This window comes from Schistocerca americana, chromosome 3, assembly GCF_021461395.2.
Source record: "Schistocerca americana isolate TAMUIC-IGC-003095 chromosome 3, iqSchAmer2.1, whole genome shotgun sequence".
Taxonomy (NCBI): domain Eukaryota; kingdom Metazoa; phylum Arthropoda; class Insecta; order Orthoptera; family Acrididae; genus Schistocerca; species Schistocerca americana.
The window spans coordinates 194,828,626-194,850,760 of NC_060121.1; the positions used below are offsets into that span (position 1 = coordinate 194,828,626).

General features: G+C 43.5%; 1 protein-coding gene across 1 annotated transcript in view; it reads right to left on the reverse strand.

The window, feature by feature from the left end:
- The window catches only part of LOC124605967, a 612,100-nt gene that overhangs the window by 159,156 nt on the left and 430,809 nt on the right, over positions 1–22,135 (reverse strand). The window contains exon 3 of the mRNA XM_047137931.1: positions 15,620–15,785. Coding sequence (XP_046993887.1) covers positions 15,620–15,785 — 166 coding nt within the window. The remainder of the gene's footprint in view (positions 1–15,619; positions 15,786–22,135) is intronic.

A 22,135-nucleotide genomic window follows, 5' to 3' on the forward strand; every position in this document is an offset into this window, starting at 1 on the left:
CTCTTCAGCTAATACACTCGTTTCCACATCTTCATTTCTTGGAAACAAGAGTCCTGACTTGTGATACGGTGCTATTTTTTAGATTAACCGATGAAGAGCTATCTTACAGCTTTTAGCAAGAGGGTTTTCATCTCAAACAAAACGGCACAGAAAGAAGGATAATACTTTTACAAACAGAACATTGCCCCTCTCAATAATACAGGTCTTTTGCTTCTCACAGAACACAGAGACCTTTTTGAGTCATTGACTTCCCATGGTGCAGTGATCTAAGAAGGCGACTGTTTGGCACAAAACAAAGTTCGTTTGAAATGAGTTTTAGCCAGATGGAACTTCTTGTAAAAGCTGATACTGTGTGAGAGTACAGGGCTCTTCACACGATCTCTGTGAACGTCGCCCAAGAACTCAAATCGCGGAGCGTGCATATGCGAAATACCACAGAAACACGCCTCACAGACGCCAGTAGTAACAATGCACGGGGGTGGACTGCGCCTTGTTTCCCATCATAAGTGCACAGTGTATGTTCCTCAGTCTTCTTCCCTCATTCTCCCCATCTTTAAAAGTGTTTTGTGCTACACCTGGCGAGTGAAAGTGGCAGGTGCACATGGCTCGCCCTCCACCGAAAGAAGCAGATGAGTCTATTGGGCAGGCGGAACATTAGTGAATGTGGCAGGTGCACATGGCTCGCCCTCCATCGAAAGAAGTAGATGAGTCTGTTGGGCAGGCGGAGCATTAGGTACCAGGTTGTATTAGGAGAATTTAGAGAATCAGCACCCAGTTTCCTACTGGCATATGGCTTCCCCCCCGGGTGGTGGTATCGAGAAACAATGACTGCCCAACACCATCAGTCCTGGTTCACACACTAGGTAATTTGGACAAAAAGCGTTTCGTTTCTGACATGATATGGGTGTCGGCAGCCTTTACTTCGACGTATCTGTGACATTGTCTTTCAGCAATATAGCGCAAGACGCATTTTTCCCAAGCTGTCCGTACCCGTCTCGATAAAGATATAGTTCGATTGTTGCGCTGATCACCAGGTTCTCCACGTCTTTCACTTGTATTCATAGACTGCCATGACACTGGCACACCAGTCACTACGATTAATGACTCGCTACTCAGCCGGGCTAGAGCTGTTGTTACTGCCAGAGGGAGAAGCTCCGAATACTAAAGTTTCGTAATTGTATACCCTCAAAATCATCTACATTTATATTCGTGCACTTTTCCTACTGTATGTGGGTAATCATTAAAATTTTGAAATTTGATATATCTTCTGGTTATGCAATATTAGTGGCTAGTAGTGTATATTGCTTTAAGGGAGTGCTGTTCACTTCAAATTGAAAAAAAAAATTGTCAAAGCTTTAAAGCAACTGATTTTTCTCATTTTGAGAGTACTGCACGGCACCTGTTCTAATTGTTAAAAACTATTCAAAAGCCAAGATCGCAAAAGCAATTTTTCCTATTTAACACATCTGGTTTCAATAGTCTTTGCTGTCATCTTCAGGTATTAGACATCGTTTTGTTGTATAGCAGGTGAACCGTGCACAGCTCAAGTTTATCCCATTTATTATTTGTCATCTTCTATTACGGTACTGCCGCCTCGTTTTCTTATTCCATTTACTGGCGTCACAAACTTCCTTGCCCGTGAGCGGCAGCAGCAGCGCATATAGATAAGTGCACTGTCGTACCATCTCTGTAGCAACCGATAGTACTTCCAGGTCGTCGTGTGTCTGGCAGTCAGTGGGAGACGGACCAACAGTGCAGTCGGGACGCAGCAGCAGTGAAGTCGGGGACGGAGCGCTGGTGAGGCGCCGACAGGCAGTCCTCGCTGACTGCTGGCGGCACACATGAACTGTCCGACGGAGGGAGATTGGGGCAGGACAACTATTGGTTGGTCGTTCGGTTGGTCCTCTCACCGTTTTCGGGCCTGGTCCGTTGGTCGGTTGGCGTGGAGCAGCCTGGATATCTCCGCGGAGCGTAGTTTGGCCGGGCCCGCTGGGGACCTCTATGCAGTGTCGGAGAGTGTGGTGCTGTTTCCAATGCAACGAGGTTCGTGGCTCACCGATCCTGGACATGAAAGTTGAGTTTTGACTTAATCTACCAGCAAGTCATGACTGTTCACATTGTGTCGTGTGGAGTTCGTTGTCGGCTGTTGGGATATTCCCGCGGGCAGCAACATGTGTTTTGAAGATGGCAAATCTTAGCCACCCTCCGATGGAGTTTAACTGGACTTGGTTATTTGAATTGAAGTGCACCAGCGGAATCTTCTTCCTTGTGGCCGTTAACGTTCCATTTACCTGCCCTGGCCATTGACGTAAATTCAGGCAGTGTATTTTCCTTATCGTGTTTACGCTGTCCAGCAAGGTCTGTAGTTTGACAGCTCAATGTGTAATTGGTTGTGGGCGCCAATACCTTCTACGTTGTTCCATTGAACTCCCCGTTGTGTGCTGGTTGAGTGAAGCGGAGGTTATTTTGTCAGTGGGTCCGTTGACTGTCTGTCGGTTGGGTTGTCGTTGGATCGACAACAGTTGGGCTGACTGCATGTCTCACCTAAGTGTTTGAATTCCAGGCCCACCCTCGGAACTTCTGAGCGCCCTTGGGTGTACTGCCTTTTCTTCTTTGTTCTTGTTTGTACTTTTATGGCTTCTAGCCGATTTTTGGATTAAGATTTTTTTTTTTTTTTTTTTGCCTGTAAGGGGTACATGGTTTGGGCCTTCAGCCTAATTAAGGAACTGTTTTAAGATAAGGTTTTGCCTTTAAAATTTTTTATTTTGGTTGAGCTTTAAGTTGTTGGATTTCATCCGTTATTAAATTCAAGTGGTCTTGCTCTTAAGGCATGAGAGTGTACGGCGTATTCAGCCGCTAATAAAGTTCCAAAACTAGAACTCTCTTTTTTTTAAATTTTTCTTGGCTCTTGTAATGTTTGATCAAATCGAAGGTTGTATGTCCGAGTGTAACTGACAGCCGCCTATTTTGGCCCCTTTCCACAACTTAATCTTCCTGTCCTGTCCTGCGGGTTCAGTGGGGCGTCTCAACAGGTTCATTTAACGCTGAAACTCAAGCACTTGACATCTCGTTCGTGACATTCAGCCTAGAATGAACATGTCGTAGAACAAAAAAGGTGATTAAGAATTGATGATAGCGAAGGCTGTTGAAACCGGATGTCTTAAATAAAAATACCTTTAAATAGTTTTTAACTTTAAATAATGACAAGGAAAGAGAAAAATATTGCGAAACATCTCAAAATATAGAAAGTACTAAAGGTACACGGATGGCAGTGGAAAGAGCAGTCTAGTTCAGCACAGATGCGTCTCCTACATGAAAAATGATATCGTTAACTTACTTTATCGGGTGTTGCTATGCAGTTTGTCTGCCTGCGGACTAGGGTCAAACATTCTGCTCGAAATGGGACACATTTCGGTTGGGAACAAGTTCTGGAGAGGCGGTACTTGTCCTCCATATTCCGCTATAGAGCTAGTTCTTAACGAACGTGGGGCATCATAACGCTGCGTATGAGCTGGGGTGAAGTCACGCCAGAGAACATTTTGCTGGCGTATCGGGAACGGCGCATCTGCATGTGTCGTTTAGATTCCATCACCATTTTATATTACGGGTCGTAGAGCAGCCCGCCGTGGTCTATTGCTGCGTTCTTTATCGCTATGGAGGACTGCACGTAGTGTCGTATCGTGGATTTACTTTTATTCTTTCGCGCTATATTGGGTTCCATCTGCAGAGAGCGCTGCATTGGTCTCGCTTCGGACTGTAAATTAGCGGGTTTCTGCTACCCCATCGCTGGGCGTTTTCGCTTTCCTATTTACTCTTAACAGAGTGAAAAGTAAGGTGTGTTGTAGTGGGGTTGTGAAATCTTAAAAAAAAATGGCTCTGAGCACTATGGGACTCAACTTCTGAGGTCATTAGTCCCCTAGAACTTAGAACCAATTAAACCTAACTAACCTAAGGACATCACAAACATCCATGCCCGAGGCAGGATTCGAACCTGCGACCGTAGCGGTCTTGCGGTTCCAGACTGCAGCGCCTTTAACCGCACGGCCACTTCGGCCGGCTGTGAAATCTTCGTTACGCCTTTTTTCTGCATGTTTTACTATGGTGAGATAAACTTCAGGAACACCACTGATGCTATTCTGTGTGTACTATAATGCTGCGACTTTCAAAAATGTCTTACGTACGCTGTAACTTCTTTACTTGCATCCAGTATTGCACTTCTTCCGACGTGTCCGTACTGTTACTCAGGCTAAAGTAACTTCTATGTGTCCATACTTTTGACTGGAGGTCTGTTACAGGTCGTATAGCAGTTGATCGTTGCAGAGACGAAATCACAGTTACAGAGAGCCTGCGTAAGCCAGTTGTCTGGTCACTGATTTATCATCAACTAAGGTCTGAAGATGGTGACGAAACTGATAACTATACAATAAATAACATCGTAAGGACGGCTGTAGGTGTTTCATTTTCTTACATAAGTAATTTCTATCCATTTTTACTAACAGTTTAATTCTCCATCTCCACTATCCACATACCCCTCAAGCCCTAAACTCTGTAAGTTAAATGTTTGAGGGTACTTCGAGCTATAACAATAGTCCTGACCACTTGCTTCATTCGTACGTGAAGTGTGGAAAATATGAATTATTGAGTTCTCTGTTCTTTGTGTAAAGCGTTTCTTGAATATAAAATTTCTTCTGTCCAAGGATTCCTATTTAAGTTGAAGATGAATATTCATAAATCTGTCGTACTAATCAGACCGACCAACGAGAAATCTGCGTGCACGCCATTTTAGTTAGGCACCCATAAGTCTGGCAGCACTCAAGAGTTCTTTTGACTGGCCATTTGCTTTCCCTACGAATGTCACCATTACTCATTATTTGGTGTTCTTACATTATGATTAGGTCAGGGGCAGCCAAGAATTCAGCTTGCGAGCCACGTCTGGTTCATTTGGGAAGGGGAAGAGGGGCAAACTGCGATCTTGCAGTATTTAGATTGGTTGGTTTAAAAGGGTTGGGGGGGGGGTGAGGGGGGGGGGGGGAAGGGACCAAACTGCCAGGTCATCGGTCCTAGAATTAAATGGCAAAGTACTTCCACCTGGTTGCATAATTCGTATTTCTGGACAACATGCTTCACAAACCAAACAAATGTTCAGTACTACACTCCTGGAAATTGAAATTAGAACACCGTGAATTCATTGTCCCAGGAAGGAGAAACTTTATTGACACATCCCTGGGGTCAGATACATCACATGATCACACTGACAGAACCACAAGCACATAGACACAGGCAACAGAGCATGCACAATGTCGGCACTAGCACAGTGTATATCCACCTTTCGCAGCAATGCAGGCTGCTATTCTCCCATGGAGACGATCGTAGAGATGCTGGATGTAGTCCTGTGAAACGGCTTGCCATGCCATTTCCACCTGGCGCCTCAGTTGGACCAGCGTTCGTGCTAGACGTGCAGACCGCGTGAGACGACGCTTCATCCAGTCCCAAACATGCTCAATGGGGGACAGATCCGAAGATCCTGTTGGCCAGGGTAGTTGACCTACACCTTCTAGAGCACGTTGGGTGGCACGGGATACATGCGGACGTGCATTGTCCTGTTGGAACAGCAAGTTCCCTTGCCAGTCTAGGAATGGTAGAACGATGGGTTCGATGACGGTTTGGATGTACCATGCACTATTCAGTGTCCCCTCGACGATCACCAGTGGTGTATGGCCAGTGTAGGAGATCGCTCCCCACACCATGATGCCGGGTGTTGGCCCTGTGTGCCTCGGTCGTATGCAGTCCTGATTGTGGCGCTCACCTGCACGGCGCCAAACACGCATACGACCATCATTGGCACCAAGGCAGAAGCGACTCTCATCGCTGAAGACGACACGTCTCCATTCGTCCCTCCATTCACGCCTGTCGCGACACCACTGGAGGCGGGCTGCACGATGTTGGGGCGTGAGCGGAAGACGGCCTAACGGTGTGCGGGACCGTAGCCCAGCTTCATGGAGACGGTTGCGAATGGTCCTCGCCGATACCCCAGGAGCAACAGTGTCCCTAATTTGCTGGGTAGTGGCGGTGCGGTCCCCTACGGCACTGCGTAGGATCCTACGGTCTTGGCGTGCATCCGTGCGTCGCTGCGGTCCGGTCCCAGGTCGACGGGCACGTGCACCTTCCGCCGACCACTGGCGACAACATCGATGTACTGTGGAGACCTCACGCCCCAAGTGTTGAGCAATTCGGCGGTACGTCCACCCGGCCTCCCGCATGTCCACTATACGCCCTCGCTCAAAGTCCGTCAACTGCACATACGGTTCACGTCCACGCTGTCGCGGCATGCTACCAGTGTTAAAGACTGCGATGGAGCTCCGTATGCCACGGCAAACTGGCTGACATTGACGGCGGCGGTGCACAAATGCTGCGCAGCTAGCGCCATTCGACGGCCAACACCGCGGTTCCTGGTGTGTCCGCTGTGCCGTGCGTGTGATCATTGCTTGTACAGCCCTCTCGCAGTGTCCGGAGCAAGTATGGTGAGTCTGACACACCGGTGTCAATGTGTTCTTTTTTCCATTTCCAGGAGTGTATTTAATAATTTTTGGTACTGAAGACATAAAATAATTTTAAACGGCACAATTTCAGAGATTTTATTGGTCTTATACACATATGATTTTATGTATACAGACAGCAATCGTGAGCGAAAATTAGTTCCAAGCCCAGGAATGGAAGCTAAGTCTCCTGATTACTAGGCAGGTGCGTTAGGCGTCAAGCCACCTTGGCAGAGCGGTTTATACAACTACTCAGATTACCCTAGCACGCCTCCTTGCTCGATCCGTATTGTCGCTGCAGCCCTGGTCTACTTTCAATTCCCTCTTTCACACAAACAGAATAGGCGAGGCTCTCCGTGTTCTGGAAAAGAACCTCAGCACCGAACGTAAACAGGGGATCCCGCTAAAAACCCAGGTGCAGATATACATAAAATTATATTTGTATGAGACCAGAAAAGTCTCTGGAATTGTGTCATTCTGTTTCTACCAGCACGTAGGTTCGAGACTGGATCCCCCACATACGTGTGATGCTGAGGTGCTGTTGCACAACATAGAGAGGCAGTTTTATTCATTTGTAAGGGGCAATTTAAAGTAGGCTGGGGCGAAAGTGAGAGTTTGGATCGAGAAGGGAAGGCAGGCTAGGGTAATCCCTGCAGTTCTGAGAATCGTTGTGCCCAGGTGGGTTAGTGAGTAGCGCACCTACCTAGTTAGTAGGTGACCCAGGTTCGATTCCCGGCCTTCGTACAAGTTTTCGCTCGCCGCTTCAGTCAGTATACTCAAGTTGCCACATAACTGACTCCTTTACTTTTACACTCGTATGTCCGTCAAAATATTGTAACGGGTTAGTAATTTACTCTCGTATTTCCAGAACGAGATTTTCACTCAGCAGCGGAGTGTGCGCTGATATGAAACTTCCTGGCAGATTAAAACTGTGTGCCCGACCGAGACTCGATTCGAGTCTCGGTCGGGCACACAGTTTTAATCTTCCAGGAAGTTTCATATCAGCGCATACTCCGCTGCAGAGTGAAAATCTCATTCTGGAAACATCCCCCAGGCTGTGGCTAAGCCATGTCTCCGCTATATCCTTTCTTTCAGGAGTGCTAGTTCTGCAAGGTTCGCAGGAGAGCTTCTGTAAAGTTTGGAAGGTAGGAGACGAGATACTGGCAGAAGTAAAGCTGTGAGTACCCGGCCGTGAGTCGTGCTTCGGTAGCTCAGATGGTAGAGCACTTGCCCGCGAAAGGCAAAGGTCCCGAGTTCGAGTCTCGGTCGGGCACACAGTTTTAATCTGCCAGGAAGTTTCTTACACTCGTATGTTCGTCAAAATATTGTAACAGTCCCGCAGTCTCGTTACGGAGATGTGGAAACTTTGATGAAAACAACGTAGAGGCCCTGGACAGTTTCAATGTAAAAGATGTGTCTGTAAAACTGGAATTACATGGCAGATCAGTCAGTCACAACTGCAAATGCTGAGGGGCGCTTTCAACTGAAACGGTAAACGGTCTCTAAAGTAGGTTAAAACAGATGCAAGATTGGCAGTGTCCTTGAAAAATTTAAAGAGTATACCTGCAATTATACAAGGCCACAATGAATTCTTCAAACCTCTTGTATCCTTTAACACTAGTGAGCTTAGGGAACTGGACAGGGTTCGTCAAAATCTGTCCCTTCCACAGTGCGATTTATTTTTCGGTTAAACATATCCACACAGATGTGACCTTGCAGTGTCTTAAAGTGGTAAACATGCGGTCAAATCCACTTGTACACAGAAGTGCCGAAAAAACTCGTATAAGCATGCGTATTCACATGGAGGGATACGTAAACAGGCAGAATGCGGCCTTGATGTCGGCAACGTCTATATAAGACAACAAGTGACTGGGGCAGTTGTTAGATCGGTTACTGCTGCTACAATGGCAGGTTATTTAGATTTAAGTGACTTTGAACGTGGTATTACAGTCGGCGCACGAGCGAAAGGCCGCAGTATCTCCGAGGGAGCAATGATTGGGGTTTTTCCGATACGACCGTTTCACAGGAACCCTGTGAAACATCATTTCTTTGACATCGCTGCAGCGGGAAAAAATCCTGCAAGAACGGAACCCACGACGGCTGAAGAGAATCGTTCAACGTGACAAGGGCAACTCTTGCGCGAAATGCTGCAGATTTTAATGCTGGGCCATCAGCAAGTTTCAGCGTACGAACCATTCAATGAAACATCATCGATATGGGCTTTTGGAGCCAGAGGCCGTTCGTGTATCCTTGATGACTGCACGACAATAAGCTTAACGCCTCGTCTGGGCCCTTCAACACCGACATTGGACTGTTAATGACTGGAAACATGTTGCCTGGTTGGACGAGTCTCGTTTCAAAGTGTATCGTACGGATGAACGTGTACCGGTATTCAGACAACCTCATGAATACAATGGACTCTGCTTGTCAGCAGGGGACTGTTCAAGGTGGTGAAGGCTCTCTAACGGTACGGGGTGTGTGCAGCTGGAGTGATACGTCTAGATACGATTCTCACAGACGACGCATTCGTAAGCACCTTGCCTGACGATCTGCAACCATTCATGTCCATTGTGCAGTAGGACAATGCTACACCCCACACGTCCTACATTGCTACAGAATGGCTTCAGATACACTCTCCTCAGTCTAAACACTTCCGCTGGCCACCAAACTCCCCAGACATTAACATTCTTGAGCATATCTTGGATGCCTTGCAACGTGCTATTCAGAACACATCTCCACCCCCCTAGTACTCTTACGGATTTATGGACAGCTCTGCAGGATCCTCCAGTACTATTTCAGATATTAGTCGTGACCATGCCCAATTCGTGTTGCTGCTCTCCTGCTTGCTCGCGGGGGCTCTACACAAAATCATGCAGATGCAACAGTTTCTTTGGCTCCTCAGTGTAATATGAGGCCTACAATCCTCCCCTCACCTTATTACTTTCGTTCCAGCATTCCCTTTTCCTTCATAAATTCGACAATAGAGGATTTTAAATCGAAAAATCGTTTCAGGCATGCTCTTGACTCCACCAACGTACTCATTGGTAATATATAAAACCTCCATCTTCTTCGTTCAGATCCAGCTAGAGCCGTCACAAATGACAAAGGAATAATGCATGCGACCTCAGAAATTTTAACATTCGTGCCAGTAATTTCTTCACATTCTCCACTCCTACGACAGACAAAGTACTCTCCCATGTACAGATCAATGAATCCCGTCCGTCGATCATTGTGATAATTTCCTCCTTCATTGTGAAGAAGATTGAGCCGTGCTGCGGCTCACGTTGGTGCTGTTTGTAGGTTTCTGTCCTCTGTTGGAGGCCAGACGATATCGTTTAGTTGGCATGGTTGCAGTTGTTTGTATTATTCTCGTCTTGACTGATGCCACTCGGTCTCGCAAGTGTTGCCTGTCTGCTAGTGGCACTAATGGCGGTTATCGATATGCAGTAACTGTGCCCTATTTGTGGGCCGACGTAGTTGTTTTTCCGGGTCGTCTGAGTGGGCGAGTTCCTTTGGGGACTGAGAAGGAGCTAGGTCCGCGCAGTGCCAGAACACGCCGGAATCGCTGGCGGCACGCATGGACTGCTGTACGGAAGGGCTGTGGTCACGAGGGTGCACGACCTCGTCGTAAACTTTATCCTGCAAGCTTTAAGATGGGTGCATTTCCATCCAAGTAGAGAAACCTCTATCATTGTGATATTTCACGATTCTCCAGTTGTTCGTGTTGCTTTTCGTAGTGTCGTAGTTCAACCAGCAGTAATTTTTCTTGCCTGGTGGCCACTAACGCCCCAATTACCTGCCCTGGGGGTTACTGTATGTAGCGGTAGTGTACGTTTCCTCGCCTTGCCGCTACTGTCCGGTAAGGCATGTAGTTTTGACAGCTTTCTTGATTTAGGTTGGCTGGTGATTCTTCAACTCTGGTGGTAGTGATTTCTTTCTCGTTCCGGGCGCTCGAAACACAGTATTCTGGTGACGTAGTGCAGACCGCCGGTTCCGGCTTTGGCGTATTGTTCCATCGTTGAATTTGGTTTATCGGACGTCAGGTAGGTTCACCAAGATTATCATTAATTTTTCGTTAGACCGCTGAGCTACGAACTTGTGAAGTGAATGCAACTCTTGGCTGCCTATCTCATCGCCCTCGAAAGTGTTTGTTGCCGGACCTTCTCAGAGATCGATTCCTGGAGCATTGTCTGTGGCCCCTTGGCTCTTTTAAGGCATGTGTGTTCTGAAAGGAGGTCTGATGGCCAGTAGTTCAGTGTAACGCTCCTTCAGCTCCCGCCTTCTGCGGCTATAATCTGCCTCAGTACACTTTAAGGAACTTATGTACTGGTTCTTGTGTTTTATTGTTGCAGTATTCATTGCAATACCTTGTAGTGCCTACATCAAAAGTTATATATGTCTAGTTAATAGTTACGGTCGCCTTATTGAATAAATCTATCAGAGTAGTGTCCAGTGGTTGTTAATGGTTGTGTTGCGAAGTTTACCATCATTTTATTTCACCCGTTTGGTGATAAGTTGTTTTCTTCTTTAATTAACCTTTGCTGTTCTATTTGCTGTTTTACAGCAGGTTCATAATTTTTTATATTATTGAAGTTCCTGCTGTGTAATGCTTTCAGCCGTGATTGTGGCCATTTGCCTTAAAATTCTAATTTGGTACTTGTATTTTAGCAGCAGGACATAAAATCTTATTTACTGCCATTCCTGTCGTCTGATGCCTTCTGATGTGTTCGTGGCCACTTGCCTTTAGTATTTCAAAACCTGTAATTTATAAGTTGCAGCGAGTTTTAAGCAATTCTTAATTTATTGCCATTCCTGGTGGGTAAGGCCTTCTGCCCAGATCACTGTGACTTGCTTCTAAAACATTATCTGCTGTATCTGTATTTAATGGTGATTTGCTAACTCACTGAAAACGCTATTATTTACACATTTGTTTATTCCTTCATTAATATCGTGTGGTATTTTTATTTATTGTTGAGTGTGGAATTACTGGTTTAAAATAAATTGTGCGTAACTGTAAAAGGCAACCAATAGTAATTGATTACGGCCCCATCCACAATCGTAACCGAATCCTGCCTTCCCGTGACTACCATGTTTCAAAGATCTTTAAAGTCTTTCTGTGTGGTACTAGAAAACCACGTCGTAACAAATTTACAATACCAATAGATTATGCGACTGTATATTAGAATTCTCGAATTTTCTGTTCCCATTCATATTTGAAGACCTGTGACCGTTGGGTGCTAGACTGTTTTAAACAGGCACTGGAACTATGAACGTGCTCCATACCACGAAGAAACAGTGAAGGATAACTAAAGAGAGCTCTACCAAACAAGATATGCCACACTACAATACGAAATGAAATGCGGTACTGCACCGGGTACTTCCGGGAAAGACCTAGGAATGCCGAGACGGGCGACCGTGGGCCTGCACGTGGCCAGCACATCTGGTGTGTTTGACAGGCCGTGGCCGGCCCAGGCTTCGATTCCAGTTACATGGATGACGTACGCAGCACTTCGCTAATAATGTACTGCAACATTTCAAGAACGTGTCTCATACTCCTCCTCATTAAGACAAAAATATCCATGTTGCAAGCAAACTCTATCTACAGAGTAGAATCTCTGTCTATGCGGTTCTGCACAAAAAATACACTTTCTAAATATTATTGCAATGTGTTGATTGGCTAACAGTACGAGCCCCTGACTACCCATCCATTCTGTGAAAACCGCACATCAACCTAAAAACGGGGATGGAAAGTGCTATTGACGTGCGGTTTTCACAGAACGGGTTGGTAGTCAGGGATTTGTATTGTTAGCCAACAACACACTGTAAAAATATTTAGAGAGTGTATTTTTTGTCCTAACATACACATTTTGAAATGGAACAATGTCTGACATTAACAAACTAGATGTAAGGTAAATCAGAATGTCAGAGGTGTTTGATGCAGAATGTATTGCGAGTCGTTTACGAGATATATTTTGGAAAGTTCCATCGACACTTGTACAATAACTGTGAAGATCAACACATGTGCATACACTAAGTGTTTCGATTTTGACCAGTAACGAGGCAACAGACCATCACAGGTTGTGTTCAAAATTATCACCGGCAGCGCCAATACACGCTTCCAGTCCGGTATGGAACGTCTGTTGCACACGTGCTAGCATTTCAGCGGAGATGTCTGAACAGGCTGCAGTAAAACGTAGTTGCATTTCATCGGGTGTAGTTGGTATGTCCTTGTAGGCAGCGGCTTTCATCTTTCCCCACAGAAAAATGTTTAAGAGCTTCAAATCCGGGAAACAGACCGGCCAGGACACAGGTCCTCTGCGTCCAGTCCTTCGATTTGGAAACCCTTACGTAAGACATGCTTTAGCACATTGTGCGCTGTCGGCTGGACAGCCATCATGTTGGTACCACAGGTTCCTCCTAGTCGGCAGAGGAAAGTCTTCTAGCGTCAGTGGAAGATTGTATGTTAGAGTGCTGCGATACTTGTACGAGATTTTCAACAGACCAATAGCGCAGGTTTCGGCAGTTTACCCGGCCATTATTGGTAAATGTAGATTCATCAGCATATGGAGTATCGTGCCTCAGTATCCATGTGCAGAAGTTTCCGTGTAGCTCTTGATGGAGAGAGATCTGATAGGTATGGAACCTATGTCGATGGAGAATGCATAGGGCACTTCTCTGACTCAAGTCACTGCCCTGTGCCATTGCGAGGGAGCTAGCGTATCGATCAACTGCAACGGCCGCAAGAACATTAGTTTCCTTCTGTTACCACTTCCACATAATTTGTTGAAGAGCTTGATAAGAATAATTTCTGAGATGGTTAACGTCTGTTGGCGTTATCTTCCCGCGTAAACCGTACAAGAATAAACTCTATGCTTCCTACACTTTCCATATACCAAGAGCATATCGGCTTTTTCTTCATTGGTACATCCTGTCGTCCACTAAGGACCCACTGCTTAGTCTGTCACACAGTAACTAACTAGCAAGTCACTATGTATTCAAGTAACACACAAGCACGCTTTCAGCAAACATAACAACATCGTATCTGGCATCTACGGAGGCTGAATGCTACAGAGAAATGTCGGTGTGGAAACTTTTTCAAAATATATCTCGTAAACGACTCGCACTACATACCTGCAGCAAACCCCACTGCCTTTCCAATTAACCTCACTTTTCATTTGTTAATGTCAGTCTGAAGATGGTTAAAGACAAGAGGTTCTGTGTAAATTTTATTAATGAACCGCAATAATGAGAGGAAGAATATTCATATTTTTAGCTGTTCGAGATTTAAAGTGTGTTTTAAAAGGTACCAATGAGGTGATGTCAACTATTGACTCACTGTATTTTATCTTGTAGATTGACAGGTAACTTACTGAATATTCCTCAATACTTCTCGAATGATGCGTGAGAAATTAAATTTATATTACTACCACTAGGTGGTAGATACTCTGAATTCATACCCTTCCTATCTGAGTCTACTGCAGAAAACATTAACATTCACTAAGAGGCATTGACTAACTCTTTGAAAATTTTGTTACGAATTTTGTATAGTACTGATTTCACACAAATTAAGGTTTATTCTGCACTATATCCATTTTAGTTAAATAGAACAAGCTAAGTGTACAAAGAAAACTCATAGACAGGCGATAATTCGGAGTAAAAGCTACTATGCCAAATAATGGTGATATTAAACTTAACATAGTGATAACATCGATACAAATTTTTATGGTTCTCTTCCTCTTCTATTAGTTTTGACTTTTATATCAACCAAATAGGCACATTGCTTACGCACGTTTAAAAAACCATAAGAGATTGAGTCAGCCGTAATAAACTACATGAGTCAGCGCTTGAAACTCGTATTACGTTAGAAAAAAGTAATGATCCACCGTCAAGAGCTGCTGATAAAAATTTGTGACACAACTAGTTTATGTCCACACACCGTCCCAAGGGCACATAAATTATTAATAACAATGTACTAACCGACATGAAATCAACTGAGTTAAAAAATTTACAATCCATATTTCGTTGCTGGATTTTATATTATTTGTCCTTATTGATTTTATGCCGCCTGTAGATAGAAACTGCTTGTCGCCGAATCATACCTTTTTCAAAAAGTGTGATCGAGGGCTCATTTGTTTCATTTTTCTATTTACGAGCTGTTGTGTATTACTTTATTAGAACACACAGATTAAAGACGCTTCACATTCCACACGAAAGTAAGTTGAGATAATATGAATATAATGGAGAAAACAAAAAGATCGGATGTAACTGAAGTACTTGAGGTTTACAGTCAAGCACCTAGACATCTGGACCTTGTATAAGGGTAAGTTTGAATCTACTAAAAGTTTTCATAATTTCAGAACCTTATTAATGTAAAATATGTCCTTGCGCATAGCAACTTTACGAATATAATAAACTTACCACGACATTGTTCATATATGCTCCTTTGCCTTTTACACCTTGAAATTAATTCAAATGTTTCATGCAGAAGAATGTTTGCGCGTAAGTAAAATGTTTACGAGCTCAAGCATTTTGTACTCCTAGCTTGTTGTTGGTCGACTTGATCGTAGCGACGTCCTTCACTGTGAAGGTATTTTGCGGTGTACCATGTACATCTGTGAAGTGCAGCTTGTAGTATTTACAAGGAAGTACACTTCGTGAAGAATACTTTGAAAACCTGAACGATACTAATGGGTGAAAAAATTGTCATAAACACCAGAAGGGTGAAACCAACAATGTATACAAAAGATTTTCATAGGTAACATAACAGAATTTAGGCTAAATTTAGTATTGTACGAAATATATAGATTTAGTTTACCCTTAAAATTTTATCGTTAAATTTTAATATAATCACTTTGTGATCAGCTGTATTTTAAAATGCGTACGACTTAAAATAAGGCGATTTTGCGACTCGTATCAGTATTGTATAAACCTTAAATTGTATTGTGCAGTGACGGACTCTTTTGCCACACACAATGTGAGATACGTATTCATGTCCGCAATGAGGCACGTAGCAATGTAAGTACTAAGTAGACATGTAGTTTGTGTTGTGTTGCTACAGACTCACGAATTTCAGTTTCACTCACCTAATGCCACCTCTAGGTGTGCCGTAGTTGAGGGTGACGTCACCGTGCCTCCAGGTGACCGGCTGCCGGCGTCGCGCCACGCATGACAGCTGGATGGTGCTGTTGGGCTCGTAGTACTTGTCGCTCAGCGGTCGGCCGCGCTCGTCCACAATCTCCACCTCGGGAGCTGATAACACAGAACAGAAGACATGTACAGGGCAGAAGGCAAAACACCTACTGGGGAGTGACAGTAACATTGATACACTAAAAACGCAACACATTGCCATGCCTAATACGGAGTAGGAAAGCAATTTGCATTCAATATAACTCCAGATTTTCTCAGAATGGACAAATACATTTCTGGTATGGGAAAATCATGGTATTCTTCCTTCGAAATAGTTGCACGTTGAGGTAACGATGATGGACATCGATAACAATCTTTCCAAAGTAGACCATAAAGGCTCAATATTTAGATTTGGTGACGTTGGTGGCCAGAGAAGAGGTGATAATTGACCCCCGTACTCCAAAAAACCAGTCCTGAATAACAGCCCATAGGATGGACCTGGTCGGCCAAAATTGTCACTTAATCATTATCTGTAATGCAACCTTCGAGAGCAACCAATATGCACATGGAATACCACGACATGGCTGCCTAAATCGTCAACTCAACTCTCGTCAGGTTTCAGTCTTGGGATGTAAACTAGGCCAGATGTGGGGAGTAGTGTGCAACAAAACTCATCCAACTAACTGACATTATTCCATTGCTACATAGGCAAGGATCTATCGTTTTGGCATCATGGTTTCCCTTTATGGTCATGTGCGCCACTGATGAGTGGTTTTAGAACACCAGTTCACCCTGCAGTTTCCTGCTTATAGAGCTGACAGGGCTCGCTAGTGCGACATTCAATTCAGCAGTGATTTTTTCGACGGTCGTCTTATTTTTCGTCACAGTCCTCTTCAGTTAGCGTCCTTCATTCTTACTTACCACTCACTTTCGTCCGCATGGTGATGTCGTGATGCGGTGTCATCTTCTGCCCTCTGCGGTGGCTTTCGCTGAACTATGCTGCTTCTGCTACCTCTTTATACTGTCCTACATGTCGCCACAAAAGCAGCTTCCAGCCCGTGTCGGATAATGCAGTCCTTCTTGTAGTTAATTTAGAACTTCTAATTACTTTTTTGCTGGAACTTAGAACGTGGCGTTGCAGCGTAAAATAATTCCTCTCACTCCGATATAGATAACTAACTCCATACGGATACTCATGAATATTTGTGCTTGTGAAATCTTGTTGCAAAAGATGCTGTGTGCATGCCGTAGATAATACTTAGGGTGTGAATCATTCACCTACCAATTAAGAACCGCATACGCTCTTCTTTTTCGTTATAAATCTTACACGTATTGTTAAAGGTATTAAAATTTCACAAGTAGAAATATTCATTACCATTGTATGGGGTTGGGAGTCTATGGTGGACTAGGGAAAATTATTGTATACTTTTTATTCCGATTAAAAAGTGTCATACTAAAAGTTGATGTTTATTAAAATAATAATTTGTTTCTCACACAAGCAATTTAAACAGTTTCATTCACGGTATACATGCCGGCCGGTGTGTCCGAGCGGTTATAGGCGCTACAGTGTGGAACCACGCGCCCGCTGCGGTCGCAGGTTCGAATACTGCCTCGGGCATGGATGTGTGTGATGTCTTTAGGTTAGTTAGGTTAAAGTATTCCTAAGTTCTAGGGGTCTGATGACCTCAAAAGTTAAGTCCTATAGTGCTCAGAGCCATTTTTTTTCCGTACGCTACATAGCTCTGGCTGTTCCTTCAACATACTGTTGCAAGCTGCTTCAGCGCGCCAATATATTTTCACTTCATTGAGTACTTTCATAACTCTTCAACTCTTGCGTTTTTCCCTTTTATTATAGACTATTTGAAAATGTATGAGGATACGGTGCCGTATGAAGCATGTAATATTGTAAGTTGATTTCTGAGGAATCACTTGCTACCTGTATGAAATAAACTACTGTGGCCATCACATAGCGAGGATAGAAAGTTGAATTTCCCGCTATTATACCTGTGAGTGTGGCAGCTCATACGAAAAAAGTAGTGTTGCTCATATCTCGTTTGCTTACACAGAAATAGAAAAATTGATAATAATACGATAACCAATGTATACAGTACTAATTATCTGTGTCAACCAGTAGGGTGTCAGATAGTTAATACGGACCTACGGATGTCCCCATGCACTACCATTTGTATATTTTGTGTTATGTGCTTAATTAACAAAATAAACACGTAATGGTACAAAAATCACAAATTTTTATTTGAATAAATTCAACTGATAACTTTCGAGAGAATTACTTACTAAGGAGCTTTATGCTTATTACTGAAAAGAATACTAACTCATAACAATGCAGCCACGCGGAATGGCTAAGTGGTTAGAGGCGCCATGTCACGGATTGCGCGGCCACTCCCGTTGGAGTTTCGAGTCCTCCCTCGGGGATGGGTCTGTGTGTGTGTGTGTGTGTGTGTGTGTGTGAGTGTGTGTGTGTGTGTGTGTGTATGTTGTTCTTAGCATAGGTTAGTTTAGGTTAGTTAAATAGTGTGTAAGTCTAGGGACCGATGACCTCAGCAGTTTCATCCCTTAGGAATTAACACACATTTGAGCATAACAATGCACAAAGCACCACTACATATAAACGCTTCTCCTTACAAAATACAGTTAACTATTCAAACCAAAACTAAACATGTTATTACTTGGCAAAGCGAAGTGGTACTCTCGCCACGCAGAAACAGGGAGGGTAAAATAATATAGGCATACAATCCAGTATTCTTAGAAGTTGAAGCACTGTCATACGAAGCCCGAATATCAAAAAAATTCCAAGTGACGCTTTTTGCACAGGACAAAAATCTAATTTGAATGTTTGCTGTCATGTTTACGTATTACACCCGAGTCTATTTTGCTAACCCAATAAATTATCTGTTCCCGAGTGTCATTTCTCTAACGCAAAAGGATTATGTAAATCTGCTGATCGGATTAAGTCAAATCTGTGGAGATTATCAGCTCCTTCGTAGGCAATTTTTTTTTCCGGAGAGAGAGAGAGAGAGAGAGAGAGAGAGAGAGAGAGAGAGAGAGAGATTGAGTGATTTATTACTCCTGCCAGATCACGTGCATTATGGAAAATAACTGAGAAGTGATCACTGGTTAAACATTATATAACTAACATTTTGGACACCTGAGTGCCTCGAAATGTTTTGAACGGTGTGGTATTAAACTTAGTAATGATGACTTAAGCAATGTTGTAGTGTAGGGGTTAAAATATATTGCTCTTAAACGAATAATTCATGATTTAGAATATATAGGCAGGTACTTTGAATTTTTATTTTAAAATCCTTAGCAAAACCCCTTTATATTTTTATTCAGTTAGTTGTATTTATTTTATTTCAGAACCTCTGCCTTTCTTTTTTGTCTGCCAACCACCTTCCAGATGGTTTCAAAAACCCGATCCCATCCCTCCTCGCTTGAGTTACCCAATGTCTTCTCACCAGCAAATGACTGTGAACGAGTGCGTTTTCTAGTAAGGGAAAGTGGTTATAATGATTTACAAAGTAACTTGCTGTGAAGGATAATGAAATTGTCACCGATTTTGTGTTGTTGATGGAGAAAATATTGCGGCATTTGTGTGTCTTGTTTGATTAAAAAAAAAAATGTTGTTCTCATATACTCAAATAAATAAAGAATTGATTTCATGGTGAGCTCAACAGTTTATCCATTTTCTCAAAAAATCAGCTATTTCAAAGACAAAGAGAAACTGTTTAACTGCCGTGTTATAGGCATTCAGCTACACTTCTGCCAACAGTCGGCGGGCGCCAGCGCCCACATGAATTTCCGTCATTAGGAGATCGCATCAGCTCGTCTTGCAGCTAACCGTACGTACACGTGATTGTCTCATCGCCAAAACAGGTTCGCATGGGCTATTTGCCTACCACCAGCTATATTTTATGGTCCTTCAGTCATATATGGTAGGCGAACCTGAAACCCATGTTACCGCCTGCATGCACAACAATTAAACACTGACTGGCACTAATATTCAACAATATTTCTTGCACGCTTTGCACAGTTTGCCAACATTTATTTACGGTGTAGCGTGTGTGAATCCATTTATCATCTAAATAAACCCCTAGCTGATTTGATTGTCGTTCGTAATTCCCCCGTGACAAACCTTATGTATGGTAATCCCTTTTTGCAACTATGTGTTATCTTCTGCACACGTTTTTTAAAACTAAACCCTATAGAAGCAACGATTTTCTAATTGTTTCCTCACTAGCCTGGAAGTTAATTTCTGTGCAAAAAAATTTATGTATTGTAGTTTTTGCTAAGATGGTGTATCTTTTATATTCTTCGTAACAGTGTTGAAACTGCTGTCTGATAATATATTCATCCACATCGTTAGTGGACAGTTTATTGTGAGCACCTTGCTTGCACTTCCTTATCGTAAAAACTTGAATTCTTCTCTGTACAATTTCGTGTCCCTCCTGCCGTAATTTGCAAACTATCCTGTTGCTCGATTTTAACATTTTGGTTGCACGTACCGTCGTATTTTCCACTGGCAACAAATGTAATTACGTCAACGACGAACCGTCGCGCCTGCCTGCGAAGATGTTTCCCGAACTCAGCTTCCATACTTGCAGTGGGACGTAACAACGCGCGCCATTTTAACCGCAGTGTGGCTGTACCTATTCATGTAACTAATATGTTTGTTCCTGCTGCTGTCGCATTACTTCTTCCCCTTGTCGGGTCATGCTTCGTATACGTTGTAAACAACAGGAAACAATGCATCCCCGAGCTACAGCACATAAGCGCAGACAAAAGAAGCAGAATACGACGACGACGACACACACACGTATATATACATTCTTAAGTTTTGGTTGTATTGAACTTCTTTCGTCTCTCCTGACTTGCTGTATTTCGAGGATATATTGTTTTTTGTTGGGTTTATCAAAAAGAATTTGGCACGTCTACATTTCTGAAACTAATAAACATATACAATGAATTTTCTTTTTTGGTGAACAGGAAACTCAAAAAGTTTTTCTTCATAGGAGATGCACGGCATATCCCCATGCGATATTGACATGGTTCCCACATTGCAGCGAGCATGTCTTAAGTTACAGCTTTTACAGATGCTGTTATGTGATGTCTCAGTTCATTCATTGTTGTTCGCAACGGAGGCACATAAATACAATATTTTATAAGTCCCAACAAGAAATTATCACATACAGGGAGAACGAAAACTGTCACCCTCCATCTGGCCAAGAACTAAATCGTTTGTCACCTTAACGAAGAGCATGCAGTAGCTGAATTTTGTAATATTTCACGTGTAGACGCGACGAAACGGACGTCAGACGCGCATCATGGCTTGCTGATCTGTCGAGCTGCATGGCGGAGGGATTTCTGAGGACTCCTTGTGAAACTGTGGCGGATGCGTTTGACGTCTGTGTCAGACATTCGGGGACGGCCCGGCTATTGGCCTTTACATGAACAAGCTGTTTCTCGAAACTGATGCCATCGTCTAATGCTCTACGCTGTAGGAGGATCCACACCATACCTAGGAGGAAAGTCACGGTGAACAGTTATTAATAAACCGCATTGCGCAAAACGTAGAACGTAAAACGCTTTCTGTTGTCCTGACACCATCTAATTAGAACTGAAGTGTGCACACACTGCTGCTACCTAGCGGGAACCATGTAAAACTCGAGAGTCTGCTCTTCCCAACAGTACGTTACTCACCGCACATACCTCAAAAAACGTTATAGTTTTGATTTTTTTAATTCGTATGGTTCTTTTTGATACACCCTGCATATACCCTAAACTCTTTTAATATTACTGTTCGTAAAGTAATAAGCTCTCCAGTAATATATATTGAATGTCGTATCCAAAAATTGTACCTCCTTACAAAAATGTAGATAAATTCGAGTTAGCAGAATTTGATCAAGAGCTTCATTTGGCTTTTTTATTCAAATAATACTCAGATTTGCAAATCTAACAATAGGAAATAGGAACATTTTCCAAGTAAAAGTAAAGACGTGACAGGCTGGGAGACCACGAGGGGCATGTTAAGGAAGGTTCAAATGGTTCAAATGGCTCTGAGCACTATGGGACTTAACATCTATGGTCATCAGTCCCCTAGAACTTAGAACTACTTAAATCTAACTAACCTAAGGACATCACACAACACCCAGTCATCATGAGGCAGAGAAAATCCCTGACCCCGCCGAGAATCGAACCCGGGAACCCGGGCGTGGGAAGCGAGAACGCTACCGCACGACCACGAGCTGCGGACGTTAAGGAAGGTTTTTCCTATCCTTCGCGCACGTTAACATCTTTCCCTCGCAAAGTGAGAAATTTGCCTATTAGCTACCTTACACGTGTAGATGTCTGTAATGGGTGTGTATGATGTGTGGCGTCATGTTTGCGCTGTATGATGATGAGAGAAAGGAGAAGGTGAAACACGGTGCTAGCAAGTAGCCTTTACCGCCCGAATA